This window comes from Carassius auratus, chromosome 24, assembly GCF_003368295.1.
Source record: "Carassius auratus strain Wakin chromosome 24, ASM336829v1, whole genome shotgun sequence".
In the NCBI taxonomy this organism is placed as follows: domain Eukaryota; kingdom Metazoa; phylum Chordata; class Actinopteri; order Cypriniformes; family Cyprinidae; genus Carassius; species Carassius auratus.
This window is the reverse complement of record NC_039266.1, coordinates 21,745,072-21,760,952: the sequence shown is the minus strand read 5'-3', so window position 1 is coordinate 21,760,952 and position 15,881 is coordinate 21,745,072. Positions and strand designations below refer to the sequence as shown.

The 15,881-nt window shown below is 32.1% G+C and overlaps 1 protein-coding gene across 7 annotated transcripts in view; it reads left to right on the top strand.

Moving 5' to 3' along the window:
* The window catches only part of slc12a7b (solute carrier family 12 member 7b), a 56,532-nt gene extending 40,792 nt beyond the window's left edge, over positions 1–15,740 (top strand). For 4 of the 7 annotated variants that reach the window (XM_026201626.1, XM_026201625.1, XM_026201628.1 and 1 more), the window contains 15 exons: positions 598–772; positions 1,158–1,276; positions 1,356–1,454; positions 2,409–2,528; positions 2,623–2,727; positions 4,877–5,045; positions 5,979–6,174; positions 6,262–6,428; positions 6,505–6,636; positions 7,495–7,602; positions 8,654–8,770; positions 10,336–10,511; positions 11,415–11,429; positions 12,502–12,635; positions 13,441–15,740. In XM_026201626.1, coding sequence (XP_026057411.1) covers positions 598–772; positions 1,158–1,276; positions 1,356–1,454; positions 2,409–2,528; positions 2,623–2,727; positions 4,877–5,045; positions 5,979–6,174; positions 6,262–6,428; positions 6,505–6,636; positions 7,495–7,602; positions 8,654–8,770; positions 10,336–10,511; positions 11,415–11,429; positions 12,502–12,635; positions 13,441–13,532 — 1,924 coding nt within the window. In that variant the 3' untranslated portion in view covers positions 13,533–15,740. The remainder of the gene's footprint in view (positions 1–597; positions 773–1,157; positions 1,277–1,355; positions 1,455–2,408; positions 2,529–2,622; positions 2,728–4,876; positions 5,046–5,978; positions 6,175–6,261; positions 6,429–6,504; positions 6,637–7,494; positions 7,603–8,653; positions 8,771–10,335; positions 10,512–11,414; positions 11,430–12,501; positions 12,636–13,440) is intronic. The other 3 variants (XM_026201630.1, XM_026201627.1, XM_026201631.1) reach the window with 3 other exon arrangements.
* Positions 15,741–15,881: the final 141 nt, after the last annotated feature.

Here is a 15,881-nt window from a genome sequence, read left to right as displayed (position 1 = left end):
TGTATATACAAATTAACTTTTAATACATGATTCAAAGACATTTGACAATTTTATGTTCTTAGAAAGTACATTAAATGCAAGTAAAGTATCTACTTTTAAGTTTTTGGAGAATAAAATGTCAAAATTTGGATAAAATTGTAGATGTTTTATTTATTTAACAATTTAAAGCAGTATTACACTTATTGTTTTTATGCTTAAACCCTTTTTCATCTTTGACCCACATATTCTTTATTTAATATTTGTTTTATTTCTGCTTTAATTCGGTTTATTTTATTATTATAATAATAGTTTTATGTAACAATAATACTTTCTGCTACCGAACTGTGCATCAGAGATAGATTAATTTTATACAGAGTTTATTATAAAAATGTAATACTAATGCTTCTTCAATTATTGATACTGTTATAAAATCATATTTGTGAAATGTGCTGGGAATTTTGGAGTGAATATATATATATATATATATATATATATATATATATATATATATATATATATATATATATATATATATATATATATATATATATATATATATATATATATTTTGTATTAATAAAAAAATGGTTTAATTTAGATGTTGTTGTTGTTCTTAAGGTTCGGAGACTCTGTTAAAGGTAATTTAGTCATTGGCACACTGTCCTGGCCCTCGCCCTGGGTGATCGTGATTGGCTCGTTCTTCTCCTGCTGTGGGGCGGGGCTTCAGAGTCTCACCGGCGCCCCCCGGCTGCTGCAGGCCATCGCGCGGGACGGGATCGTGCCCTTCCTCGAGGTATCATTCACACTACAGATGCATCAGATATCTCGTGACGTGATTTAAATGTGTGACCCGTGACCACAAAACAGTCACAAGGGATGTGCATTTCATAATTTATTTAAAAAAACTAAGTTTATTAGTTTTAGTTTAGGTTAAAAAGTAAGTGGAAATATGGAAATTAAAATGGTATTTCCTTCAAATAGTGTAAGAAGCGTTCAGAACATTCGAGTTTGTTAATGACAGTGCTGGTTAATACCAGATTACTCAGGTTTATTACAGTAGCAATAGCTGTTAAACTGTGTTTTTGTGTGGCACGGTTTATTCCTTGGATATCTTTTGAATAATGTGACATGTCTCAGTGTTATATTGCTCATCTGACGCTCCTCTGCTGCTCTCTCAGGTGTTTGGTCATGGGAAAGCTAACGGAGAGCCGACCTGGGCTCTTCTTCTGACGGCTGTGATCTGTGAGAGCGGGATCCTCATCGCTTCTCTGGACGCCGTGGCTCCGATCCTGTCCATGTGAGCTGACGTCTGAGCGTTTCTGCTTCAGTGTGTGTGTGTGTGTGTGTGTGTGACTGTGTGTTGTGTCTCTCCTCAGGTTCTTCCTCATGTGTTATCTGTTCGTGAATCTGGCCTGTGCTCTGCAGACGCTGCTGAGGACGCCCAACTGGAGACCGAGATTCAGATACTATCACTGGTGAGAGACACGACACATCCGCTGTTTGATTTGATTTTAAACTCTCTTCTGCTCACTGAGGCTGCATTTATTTGATTAAAAATACAGTAAAATTGTGAAATATTATTCAAATTTAACCCAACTGTTTTCTATGAGAATATATAATAAGCTGTAATTTATTTTTGTGATGCAGCGCTGAATTTTCAGCATCATTGCTCCATTGTTCAGTGTCACATGATCTTCAGAAATCATGAAAATATGATGATTTACTGCTTAAGAAATATTGTGCTGCACAATTTTTTTGTGGAAACAGTTATGCATTTATTTTTGCAGGATTCACAGATGAATAGACAGTTCGAAAGAACAGCATTTATTTGAAAAATAAATCTTATTTAACATTAAAAATGTCTTTTTTATTGCCTTTTTTAAATCAACTTTATGCATCCTTGATGAATAATAGTAGAAATTATTAAAAAAATCGTTACAGACCCCAATGTTTTAAATAGTAGTTTCTATTTTTTATTTATACTTATATATGATATATATATTAAAAAAATTAATTAATTTTTTATATTAATTTTTTTTACTGTTTATTTGTACTTTCGCATTTTTTTTTTCACAGTCTAGTCAATTCTGGCAACTCAATTAAATAACTCTGTAGAGGTGTTTAATATACAAAAACTGGGGAACTAAAGTGCAATAACTTTGTAAATACTGAAGAATTATATATACACCATAATATTACCCAGAGAAACATGTCATTGCTCAGATTCTGTTCTGTTGATTTGATAAATTCAGCTGAAGATACACAAAGAAAGAAATGAAAATAGATGTTTTTCCATTATGTTCTTCAGGTGTATAACAGAGAGTCGTCACAATTTGCAATTCATATTGCTGTGTAGTCTTCATTCGACTGTTTAATGTAAAATGCACGGCTGATTTCTCTGATCTGGTGCTGCTGTTCTCCTTCATCAGGACTCTGTCGTTTCTGGGCATGAGTTTGTGTCTGGCTCTGATGTTCATCTCCTCCTGGTACTACGCTCTGGTGGCGATGCTCATCGCTGGATGCATCTACAAATACATCGAGTACCGCGGGTAAGAGCTGCAGAAGTGTGTTACAGCCGAGTCTGTGCTTCATCTGACTGAGTGAGTGACTGTCTCTAAACTCAGTCTTTCTGTCTGTGTTCAGAGCGGAGAAAGAGTGGGGCGACGGGATCCGCGGTCTGTCACTCAACGCCGCGCGATACGCTCTCATCCGATTGGAGGAGGCACCGCCACACACCAAAAACTGGAGGTGAGGGTCACTATACACAAACCAATAAACACATTAGAAAATAAACACCTGGACTGTATGACCAAAATGTTCTTCATTCAAAATTCTTTTGAATCTTTTATACATCAAATAATCTGTTTTTGAAATTCATAATAATCAGAAATGTTTCTTGAGCAGTAAATCATCATATTTTCATGATTTCTGAAGATCATGTGACACTGAAGACTGGAGGAATGATGCTGAAAATACAGCGGAGCATCACAGAAATAAATTACAGTTTACTTTATATTCACATAGAAAACAGTTATTTTAAATCGTAATAATATTTCACATTTTTACTGTGTTTTTAGCAAATAAATGCAGCCTTGCAGAAAAGACTTCAAACATATATTTTTTTAAAAAGCAACTGAGCCCAAACTTTCAAACAGTAGTGTTATATAAAATATAAAGTTACATGTATTATTATTATTATTATTTTATAATATTTAATATTTTATGATAGGTAAAAATTAATAGCCTGAAAGCACTGTAAGTCGCTTTGGATAAAAGCATCTGCTAAATGCATGAATTTAATTTTTAATTTAATGTAATTTTTATATATATCGTTTTTTAGATTTATTATATAAAATATATTAAATGTTACTGTGTTTTGGAAAATTCAGTGAATAAAAAATAAAATTATAGATTTTTTTTAACAAACTTAATGATACAAACATCACAAAGTAGTAAACATATAAATCAAAAGGAAATAGAAAAATTAAACAAATAATAGAACCAGTTAAAATCCAGTCTAAAGAATAGAAGTACAGCAGGATATAACTGGCTCTCCTGTGGTGTACTCCAGAGGGAATCAGTTTGGGATTTTTCCCAGAGCTCTCAGTAATCTGTGCTGGATTAAATAACCTGGATACAATGAGCTGTGATGAAACTTCAGCCGTCTTTCAGGAATCAGGTCAAACCTGTTCATTCCTCGTCCCAGCGCCTCTAATCCACGCCAGCAGAAACTCATCTGGGGACATCTGTGAATCTCCACTAAAGGAAAGAGTTTGTCCTGTGTCTGAACCGCTTTAGTATGCATCCGGGACACTTTGATTGACATGATGGTGGTCTGTCCATCACATTCAGATTATTACAGGGAGTTAAAATAAAAATCATTAAAAAAATAAAAAAAAAATTGTTAAAATAATTGTAAAATATTTAAGATATTTAATATTTAAGAAAACACTAAATATATAATAAAAAAAATCAGCAAAGCAACATTTCTCAACAATCTTTTAGCATAACTTGAAATATTAAAATAACAACAATAAATGAAAAAAAACAGAGAGGTGTTCAGCTGAGATGAAAAAATTAAATTAAATTAAATTAAATTAAATTAAAAACGAATTATACATTTTAATAAATAAATAAATCTCAGTGATAATTCAAGAGTAACACCACTGATCGCATCTCAAACGTTTCAGAGTTGTTATAGTTAACTAAAAGTCAAATTATGGTTTACTAAAAATATATAAAAATAAAAAAACATAAAAAACAAATAACAGTTAATTTAATAATTTAATAAATTAATAAAATAAATTGTCAATCGTTTTAAATATTATTCAAATATGTGTTAACTGAAATAAATGACTAAAAAATAAATGCAAAAACAATAAACAAGTCATATTATTGATAAAAACCTTGATTGTATCTTGAATGAAACTAAAACACCATGTTGTTTGTGAAATCATTTCTCATCTGCATTAGAATAACCCAGTCTGAATTAATTTAAGTGGATTTTATTCGAACACTTTTCAGGATTCAATAAAGAGTGAATGATTAATGATAATGACAGATCCTCTGAGCGCTTCACCTTTGACCTCAGGTTAACATCATTCTCCTGAAAGCATCACGTCTCTGATAGTCCTGCGTAATCTTTTAATCCTCATCCACAAAAACCTCCACCGCTTGATTTCAGAGCCGTCACTGTGTGATCGTAGAGTCACTGTAACCATATGCACTAATGCATACTGTTATCCAGAACATGAAGAATTAAAACACACATGCACTGCACTATATAAAGCTGTAATCATGAAGAGGTAAGTATTAGATGGTGGTTAGGAAAAGATGCATTACAGTGTGTGTTTTACAGCATTGAGAGCATTGTGTACTGTGTGTGTGTGCTGTGCAGGCCTCAGCTGCTGGTGCTGCTCAATCTGGACTCGGAGCTGTCTGTGAAACATCCTCGTCTCCTGTCCTTCACCACGCAGCTGAAAGCAGGTAAAGGTCTGACCATCGTGGGCTCGGTGCTGGAGGGAACCTTCCTCGGGAGAGAGAGCGACGCCAAGAGAGCAGAACAGGTCTGAATCTGACTCCTCGTGCACAAAACATCAGTGGAAATTGATTCTGTGATTAAAATAAATTCTGGAAAGTTTTTCATCTCCGCACTCAAATACGAGAATTTGAAATTATTATCTACTTTACATTTTTTTATTATTTTTTGTTGCTGCATTAAAGATTTACTCATTTCATTATGTTTTATTGGTTGTATTGTTGTTTTTTATTTACTTAATACATATGGTAGTTTAATTTATTTACAGAATTGATATAATTCTAATTTCTGTTTTCGTTTCATCATCTACCCTTGTTTAGTTTTTTCACGGAAGTGGACAAATCCTAGAGAACAAAACATTTCTCTAACTGAAATTTTTTTTTTTAAATGAATTTATTATAGTGTACATCTATGAAAAAAAAATGTAAAAAAAAAAGAAAAAATTAATTGTTTATTTTTGCCCTTTTTTTTTTACACATTTTTAAATTATGATATAATTTTTTATTTTATTATTTTTATTTTTTATTTTTATTAATTCAATACATCATTTTTCTAATTTTATATACTTTATATATATATATACATTTATTTATTTATTTTTTTTTTTATTTTTTTTATTTTTTACCCCTTTAATAACCTGAATCACTGCTCTTTTCATAAATGTATTATAAACATCTATAGCACTCTTAAAAATACAAAAGAACGAACAGACGAAGATTTGAACGCTATTATAACGTTCCCTTTATAGCTAGAATCACAGCTCGTTTTTTGTCAAACCTGGGGGACGATTCTAATAGAAGAAACTCTTATTTAAAGTGATTATGGCTTGATATGTAACACACTACAAGCAGTCAAGACAGTTTCTGTCCTCAGATAAACTGAGTGTCCAGTCATTGAGCTCACACTGACCCCTAGTGGCCACAGAGAGAACTGACGCTCGGATCATTTCTCCTCACTGCAGAGCATCAAATCAGCCATGACTGCAGAGAAGACCAAGGGTTTCTGTCACGTGGTGGTGTCCTCAAACCTGCGCGACGGCTTCTCTCACCTCATCCAGTCAGCAGGACTCGGAGGAATGAAGCACAACTCTGTTCTGATGGCTTGGCCGGCCAACTGGAGACAGTCCAGCGACCCACAGTCCTGGAAGAACTTCATAGGTTTGAGTCTGACTCTATATGTGAACCGTAACTCATCTGAGGAGAAGGAAACCCTGATAGACGTCTGTGTGATCTGTTCCTCCACAGAAACGGTCCGAGAGACCACCGCCGCACATCAAGCCCTGCTGGTGGCCAAGAACGTGGACAGCTTCCCTCACCAGGAGCGTCTCGCGGAGGGAACCATCGACGTGTGGTGGATCGTTCACGACGGAGGCTTGTTGATGCTCCTGCCGTTCTTACTGCAGCAGCACAAGGTCCGGCTCTCGGTGAACGCTTGCTGCTCTTCTGGATCCAGCGTGTGTTTCAACGCTCTTCTGTGTCTCTTCTCAGGTCTGGAGGAAGTGTAAGATGCGCATCTTCACCGTGGCTCAGCTGGACGACAACAGCATCCAGATGAAGAAAGACCTGCAGATGTTCCTCTATCATCTCCGGCTCAATGCTGAGGTGGAGGTCGTGGAGATGGTGAGACCGATGTTTCTCGGCATTAGGATGTAAAGTTAAAGGTTTATAATAAATATATTAGATGTGACCCTGGACCACAAAACTTAAGTGTCTTTTGTGTACATTTTTCAAAATTGAGATTTATGCATCATCTAAAAGCTGAATAAATCATCTCTCCATTGATGTCTGGTTTGTTAGGAGGCCAATATTAGACCGAGATAACGTACAACTATTTAAAAATCTGGAATCTGAGGGATGCAAAACAATCTAAATATTGAGAAAATCATCTTTAAAGTTGTCCAAATTAATTCTTAGCAATGCATATTACTAATCAAAAATGTACAAAAAAATATCTTCATGCATTAGTGCATTAGCAATAATATATATTATATTATATTATATTATATTATATTATATTATATTATATTATATTATATTATATTATATTATATTATATTATATTATATTTTTAAATGATAGTACTTGAAAATGTTATTGCATTATATTGTGCATATTTTAATTATTATCGCAAAATAATATTATAGCAGTAGTGGTAGTAGAATTAATTTATATAAAATGTATTATTTAATATTAATTTAAAAATTAATGCTGTTAAATTGTACTACTATTTATTTTTTTCTACATATTGAATTAATATTATTATTCATTTATGTAGCATGCTAATTAAGTTACATTTGTTCATATAAATATATATTTTAATGTAACTTTTTTTACATATATTTAATATAATTTTTTTTATTATGCAATATATACAATATAAGCATGCAGTTTTTTTATGCAATAGCAATCATTCTTTTTTCTTGAGTTTTTCTGTGTGTGTTTGATGTTGTGTGTGTGTGTGTGTGTGTGTGCCTCCAGCACGACAGTGACATCTCAGCGTTCACCTACGAGAAGACTCTGGTGATGGAGCAGCGCTCTCAGATGCTGAAGCAGATGCAGCTGTCGAGGACGGAGCGCGAGCGAGAGGTGACGCTTCATCACACAGCATCGTGCTGTCAACAGAATTAATGGCTCTCAGTGTCTTCATTAATGCTACGTGGCTGAATCTCACCTAATCAATCAAGAAATGTACAATATTTCACTAAAAAAACTAAAGAAAACATAAGGAATTATATTTTGTATTAAGTTGTTTTTTAAAATGTAAAATTAAATATAAAAATAATAAATATAAAAAATTTCTAACTATACATTATTTTTAAATAAAGTATACTAAATTAAACACAGTTGCAAAATAAATTTAAGCATATATAATTTATAGTGTGTGTGTGTGTGTGTTTATATATATATATATATATATATATATATATTTATTTATACTTGTGTGTGTGTGTGTGTGTGTATATATATATATATATATATATATATATATATATATAATGAAATTATATATAAATGTTACTATTTAAATATATATTAATATGAAGTCTCTTTATTAATGTTGCATGGCTGAATCTCACCGAAACCATCAAGAAATGTCCAAATATTTTACTCTAAAATCAAAAGAAAAAAAGATATAGAAATAATACTTTGTATTAAGAAGTTGTTTTTTAAATATAAAAAATATATAAAAAATAATACTATATCTTACTATATATAACTATATATAATTTTTTATATATTAAGTATAATAAATTAAGCATAGTTGCAAAGTATATTTAAGCATATGTAATTTATTTTATTTATGTATAATTGTTTATTATAAAAATAGAATGTATAAACAATTTAATTATATATATATATATATATATAAATATATATATATATATATATAATTAATAATAATAAAAAATATAATAAATATAATAATAATAATAAATATATTGAAAAAAGCTATATTTTTCCTTGTGTATAAACTGTTTTCTTCTTTGTAATGAATGGTGAAAGTGAGCCAGACGTTTCCTCCTGAGATTCAGCAGCATCTGAATAGCTGTGTTAATAATGTTGTTCTGGCGGCGCTGTGTGACTTCTTCGTCCTCTCTCATGTCTTCTGTTGCGATCGGGGAAACACGTGTCTCAGATTCAGAGCATCACAGATGAGTCTCGTAGCTCCATTCGGAGGAAGAACCAGAGCGGCGCTCACGGCTCGGCCGTCAATAACCAGAACGCCTGTCTAGATGACGATAAACAAGACGAGGTAGTGAACTCAGACCTCAGAGCCAGAGGAACTAGATCATCGCTTACTTCCCTTGCACTGATTAATGTGTGCATTAGTGTTAGCATCGGCTCTGTAGCTCCTCCCATCATGCATGTGTCAGTGATGTCATCATTGCATGCACGACCGTCTTTCCTCACTTGTGACCCCACGTGAACGTGAACGTCTCTTTCCTTTCATTCCTTCATGTTTTCTGTATTTAGTTTTAACTATAAATACATATAAAATAGTTAATAAGTCATTCATTTATTTATTTGCTCATTTGTTTTATTATTTATTTGTTTCTATCTAAATATATAAATGATAAAATATTTTTTTTATTTCTCTTTTTATATTTCGTGTCCTTTTAGCTATAAAAAAATACTTAGTTTTAGTTTTTTTCTTTCATTCTCTTGTTTCTCTTCATTTCGTTTTTTTTACTATAAATAAATATATAAACAATTAATAAGTCATTTATTTGTTTGTTTCTTTATTTATTCTTCTCCTTTCATTCCATCATATTTCTAAATCTATAAATGATAAATAATTTGTTATTTTTATTTTGTTTATATTTTTTATATTTCTTATAGTTTCTCCTTTAGTTTTTTGTCCTTTTAGCTATAAAGAAATACTTTATTTTATTAATTCTCTCATTTCTTTTTATTTATTTATTTTTATAAATAAAAATACAAATATAATAATTGATTTCATTTCTTTCTTTCTTTCTTTCTTTCTTTCTTTCTTTCTTTCTTTCTTTCTTTCCATCATGTTTCTAAATATATAAATGATAAATAAAAACTTTTTCATTTTTTTGTTTAATTTGTCTCCTTTTATATGTATTGTCCTTTGAACTACAAATAAATAAATATTTTTTTTATTACGTTTTTAATATTTATTTTCCTTTTTTTCTTTCATTTTCTCCATTTAGTTTTGACTATAAATAAATAAATAGGTAATAATTTAATAGTAAGGAAATTTTTTTCGTTTATTTATTTTTTGTATTTAGTTTTAACTATAAATACATATAAAATCATTAATAAGTCAGTACTTTTTTCTATTTTTATTTATTTTGTTTATTTGTTTTTATATTTATTCTAGTTTCTCCTTTAGTTTTTTTTGTCCTTTTAGCTATAAATAAATAAATACTTTAAATTATTATGAAAAATTATTTCATTCTCTCATGTTTCTCTCCATTTAGTTTTGACTATAAATAAATAAATAGGCAATAAATAAACACATTATTTATTATTTATTTTTTCCTTTTATTCACCAATTTTTTCATTTATTTATTTGTTTATTTTTATTTATCTTTTTTATTGCTATTAAATGTTTTATATGATTGGTGTCTATTGCATGTTGTCAGTCATCAGATCACAGACTAATACAGTTGCATTGCATGTGTGCACTTTGCATAGTAGACGAACTAAAACATTAATCTGACATGCTCTGCACGTATATAGAATTGTTTGCATTGAAATATCATTTAATATAGATACATAACAATTTATAGATACCCATAGAATGTAAATAAGTCAATGACTGACTGTGTGATTGTGGTAACTGCACAGGCTCAGCTGATCCACGACAGAAACACGGCGTCTCACGCGGCTCTAAACGACAAGCCTGACGTGTCTCCGGAGCGAGTCCACATGACCTGGACCAAAGACAAGTTCTGCACCGAACGAAACCGCAACCGAGAGCCCAGCGCAAACATGGCGGTGCGAGACCTGTTCAGCATGAAACCGTAAGTCACTGAAACACACGACTCTGCTCTGCAGCACTGCATCGCTTGGTGCTTCAAGGGTTAAATCCTGGGATGTAAAGAGGGAAAGGCTGCATGTTCAGACATGAGCCCAGGGGCTGCTGGGTATTTCAGGACACTGCATGACCACAGTGTGTCTGTCATCGTGTGTAACGGTCACAATGTGTCTGTCGTCTGTGTTTCTCCATTCATATACATCTGCCCAATAGATTTATTAATAGTAATATTCCTCTCAGTTATGATACTAATAGGTTCAATGGTTTAAGAGGTGAATCTCACAGAAACATGTAAATCATGATTTAGGCAAAAAGATTTATTACAGGACGATTTTGGCATTATTTTCATAGCATTTCAGCACATTTCCCTACATTATTGTAATGGCTACAGGTATTTTACATTAGAAATCTCATGATGTGAAAGACAAAACAAGGTGATTTTTCATAGTGAATTTGTGACGAAGATTTTTAAGTCTGCATAAATTAAAGGAAGTACAATAAATACAACCAGAAATAAACAAATATGTGACCCTGGACCACAAAACTTGTCAAAAGGGTCAGTTTTTCTTTAACTGAGATGTATACAGCATCTAAAAGCTGAATAAATAATCTTTACATTGATGTGTGGTTTGTGAGGAGGACAATATTTGTCCAAATCTGGAATCTGAGGATGCAAAAAAAAAAAAAAAAAATCTAAATATTGAGAAAATCATCTTTAAAGTTGTTCAAATTAAGTTCTTAGCAATGCATTTTACTTCTCAAAAATTAAGTTTTGTGCTCCAGACGCATATTAATATTTATCATGAATACCTTTGTGCTATATTTATTTACTTATGGTGTGGGTGTTTAAGCCTGTCTCTGTTGTTCTGTCCTGTTTTCCTCCTTCTAGCGAATGGGAGAGTCTGTAAGTCACATTTCTCTGTACTGTAGCTGTCTGTGCGTCTGTAACTGTCCCGTCCCAAACCCCGCAGCACACTGGATTATTCGTACATATATGTTTGTATATGGGCTTTGATATGTGTGTTAGCATCCATGTGTTTATGTCCCAGCGTTCCCTCACGTCCCGAGAGCTGCAGACGCTGATATGTGCAGCATGATCTCAGTTTTTGCCACATGTAAGAAACAATGTGCTTCACCTTCACCTGTTGTGCCCAGAATAATCGTACAATTACAATTAATTTTTTATTAATTTATTCATTTTATTATTTATTTATTTTTAAATAATAATAATAATAAAAATTCTAAATTATTTTATAAATTCTACATACATATTTTATTATAAAATCATTTAATATTTTTATTATTATTATACTTAAGTATTTTATTATATATTATAAAAATATGTTAATGTTATTGTCAAATATTTTTTTATTTATTATAAATATATTGTATTTAAAATATTATAAAATAATTGTAATATAAAAATAATTTATTTTATTTTTTGTATATTAACTGTGGTTTATTGATTGGCACCAGGTGGCGCTGAGGAGCACAAGTTTAGATTTTTTTGTGCGTGTGTGGCATATTTGTGATGTCATCATTAATGCTTCATCATATGCATGTGCATATGCTGTGCATGTCAAATCTGGATGCTGTGCTCACTAACCTAATTACTAATTACAGCGCAAATGCAATTGTCATGCCATATTCAGCAGCATTGCAAAGCTTATGTATTATTTAAAGCACAGCTGTCCTGACGATGAAGTGTTATACTGTACAGTTAAGCATCATTATACACAAATATCTGACCACTGAACAATCAGAATCAAAAATCACTGTAATAATAGAGGCATTTGATCTCAGAGATCACCGTAAACGATGGATATGAGGCTGTGCTTTGCAAATATTGAAATATATACTAGAAGTAGACAGTTGAGAGACAAAAAAAGCTCATGTTGATTGTTGTTGGGAATTTGAAACAGTGATTTTTATTTCTTGTTTGTTTGTGTCCTTCATCACATGACCGTGTGTCGCAGGAATCAGTCTAATGTGCGCTGCATGCACACGGCCATCAAACTCAATGAAGTGGTGGCCAATAAATCTCAGGGAGCTCATCTGGTGCTCCTCAACATGCCTGGACCACCCAAGAACAGAGGGGGCGACGAAAACTGTATCCTTACACTGACAGAACCCACAGTTATGAAGACAGATTCATCTCTGATGATGAGTGGATGAGCCACAGATGCATCAGGGGTATTATTCTTAACAAAAACTGTTAAACATTATTTTATTTTATTTATATATATATATATATATATATATATATATATATATATATATATATATATATATATATATATATATATATATTAAAATACATTAAACATAATATTCTATAAATACATTAAATCTAAGTAGTATTTAAAAAATTATAAAAAAGAGAAACTTATAATTAAAAAAATAAAATTAAATAAAAGCTAATTCAAAATATTAATAAAAACTAAAACTGTTAAACATATTTTTTTATAAATACATTAAACAATTGTTTTAATAAATATATAAAAACATTAACTAAAACTTATTTTCTAATTAATATTAAGCTTTAATAAGTTAAAATATAAATATTAAAGAAAAACCTAAACAAAATTAAGCGGCTACATTAAATAAGATTAATTTGAAGGGCTAAAATTAATAACTGAAACTAAATACAAGCTAAACTAAATAGAAATATAAAAAAATTGAAAAAATGCACAAAACAAAATTGAAAGCAATTCTACATATTAGTACAAATTATAAAAGCATTTTCAACATTTCTAAAAAAACATTTTTTCTTTTATTTTACATTTTTAATGTTTAACATATTAAAATAAATTGTGTATATATATATATTTTTTTTTTTTTTATATGTTTATATGTACACATTATTTATATATGTAATTTCAATCACAAAGTTTTCCTTGACTGATGCGACTCAGACATGGAGTTTCTGGAGGTTTTGATGGAGGGTCTCAACCGGGTCCTCTTGGTGCGCGGCGGCGGGCGTGAAGTCATCACCATATACTCATAAAGCGGATTGTAGCACGACGCCCCGCGGGCAGGAATTCAGTTTTTATTTTTCCCACAGCAAAGCCGGACATCTTGGAGAAAGCTAGTGTTCGGGGTTTACAGCGCTGCGTTCATTACAGGACATCGACAACGTGAAGAAACAAAGACGAGCGATGGTTCGCTTCGTAACACGACACTTTAATTTATGACACTTTCATTGTTTTCTTTTGTTTGTTTCGTACAGTCTGTGCTAGTTTTTATGTCTGTTTATTGTGCAACATCGTTTGCTTTTTCAAGACTTTTTGAAGCGCGTACGATCCGAAGGCTTAAAGCGGGCGTGTTTTATTAAAGTAAAATTTGCTAATGCCTGTTTAATATCGATTCGTTCGTCTACATCCTGCATTGCTTTTTATTTGTGCATGCCAGCTACGATTCAATCTGTCGCTTAATTCCCCAAATAACATCTACTTTTAGCAAGCTAGGCTGCGAAACGAGTGTATTGTTGTGGCGAATCCATATCCGAGTTGCGAAAACGCACTTTTACTGTTATCAAAGGAATGTTTGAGTTTTTCACGTCGGCTAATTTTAACAATAATGCAGCGCGGATGATGAATGTGTCGGATGACGTTACAGACTTCATGATACGGATTGTGCAATAACTTTTATTCATTATCAAGTCATCACTAGCCGAGCGTGTCGTCCACTTATCAAGGGTTTTGTGTTATAAAAGTTTAAATGTTTAACGCGAACAGCATATAAGGAAAAAAGCCATAATATTTAGTCTCGTCATTGAGTACTGAGGTTTTGTTTTGGCTTCATCTCGGCATGAATCACTGAAATCCGTTTAACCGGGATGATTTCAGCTGTATTTGCACTTTTTTATTAGATTTTTTCCATTAAGTTTGTGATAAAAGCACAGGGCACGGCTAACCGGTCCAGCACAATATTTGCTGATGATAAGAACCAGCACTGCAAAATCTCCTTCTCTCAGCAATAAATGCGTTTTCCCATGAGCTGGAATGATATTTAGTGTTTGTGTTGACATTCATGATGTTATTGTGCTGCCGGGAATGTTAAACATGGATAATCCTTAATTAACAAGCATTACTAATAGAGTAAAGTGTGAAAGCATCTAGTTAAGGAAAGCAGTCTATTAGGATTGAAGCTGAAGTGTGTTATTCCTAGTGGCATCAAATTGAACTGCAGTTTGTTTGAATGACAAGAACTGGAGATTTTCTCAGCCAATGGATTTAATTTGTGGGCGGAGCTATTGGTTTCTGACCAATAGAAGATTGTGGGAGTGTTTAATATTTGTTTGAGAAACCTTGTTTGAAATGACACACTTCAGCTTAAAAAGGTTTAGAAATTATTCTTTTTAGATTCGGACAATTAGAAAATAATTTTTAGAAGATTTACATTGTATTTTTGTTGCTCGTTTTGTTTTTCTTATACACTGTGTCCTAACCATGTGATAAAGCAACAAGCAGTAAGTCTCATCCACTGAGACACACCTGATTGGTCCAGAACCACTGAATATTAAACAGCTGATGTATTCTGATTGGCTGAGACTCTTTGCTGATGAATTCTGATTGGCTGAGACTCTTTAAGCTTGGTTAGGACACGGTGTTACATGTAACATACACTACCGTTCGAAATATTTATATATTTTTCCAAAAACAAATATACTTTTATTTAGCAAGGGCACATTAAATTGATCAAAAGTGATAGTAAAGACATTTATAATGTTACAAAATATTTCTATTTCAGATGAATGATGTTCATTAAAACTCTCTTTACTTTGAACGGTAGCATCTGATTCAGAATTATAGGAAGATGTGTGCCAAAAATAAATGATGATGAACTGCAGAAGGTCAAACAGTGGGTTTGTTTCCATCAGTCTGAGATGCTGAAGGTCTGTCTTCTGTTTCTTTTAACCCCGTGTTAGCGGTGCAGTGTTTTGTTACCGGGACATTATTACTGTATTTTCTACAGTTTGTCGTGAAGTAGAGAGAGCGAGGGATGTGCTTAGATCATCTTATCTAATGTTTAATGAGGATGTAGTTTCTGCACTGCTCATCTGTGGTGAACGCTTCGCTTTAGAGCAAATTGTGAAAATCTGAGGATATTGTGTTGTTTTTCTTTTAAATATGTTTTTATTTTACATCACGTGGTCATTTCTGTCATTCGTTCTACATGCCATAGTTTTCTGTCTTCTATTTTTTTTTTTTTTTTTTTTAAAGGACTTGAAGGTTATTGAACCAACATGCATTAACATACATGTGTACAGTTACAGATTTCCCTTTCTTTGTTCTTTCATTCACCAAAGAAACACTGAGGTGTCTGTGTCATCTGTGACCTCACTGAAAGATGT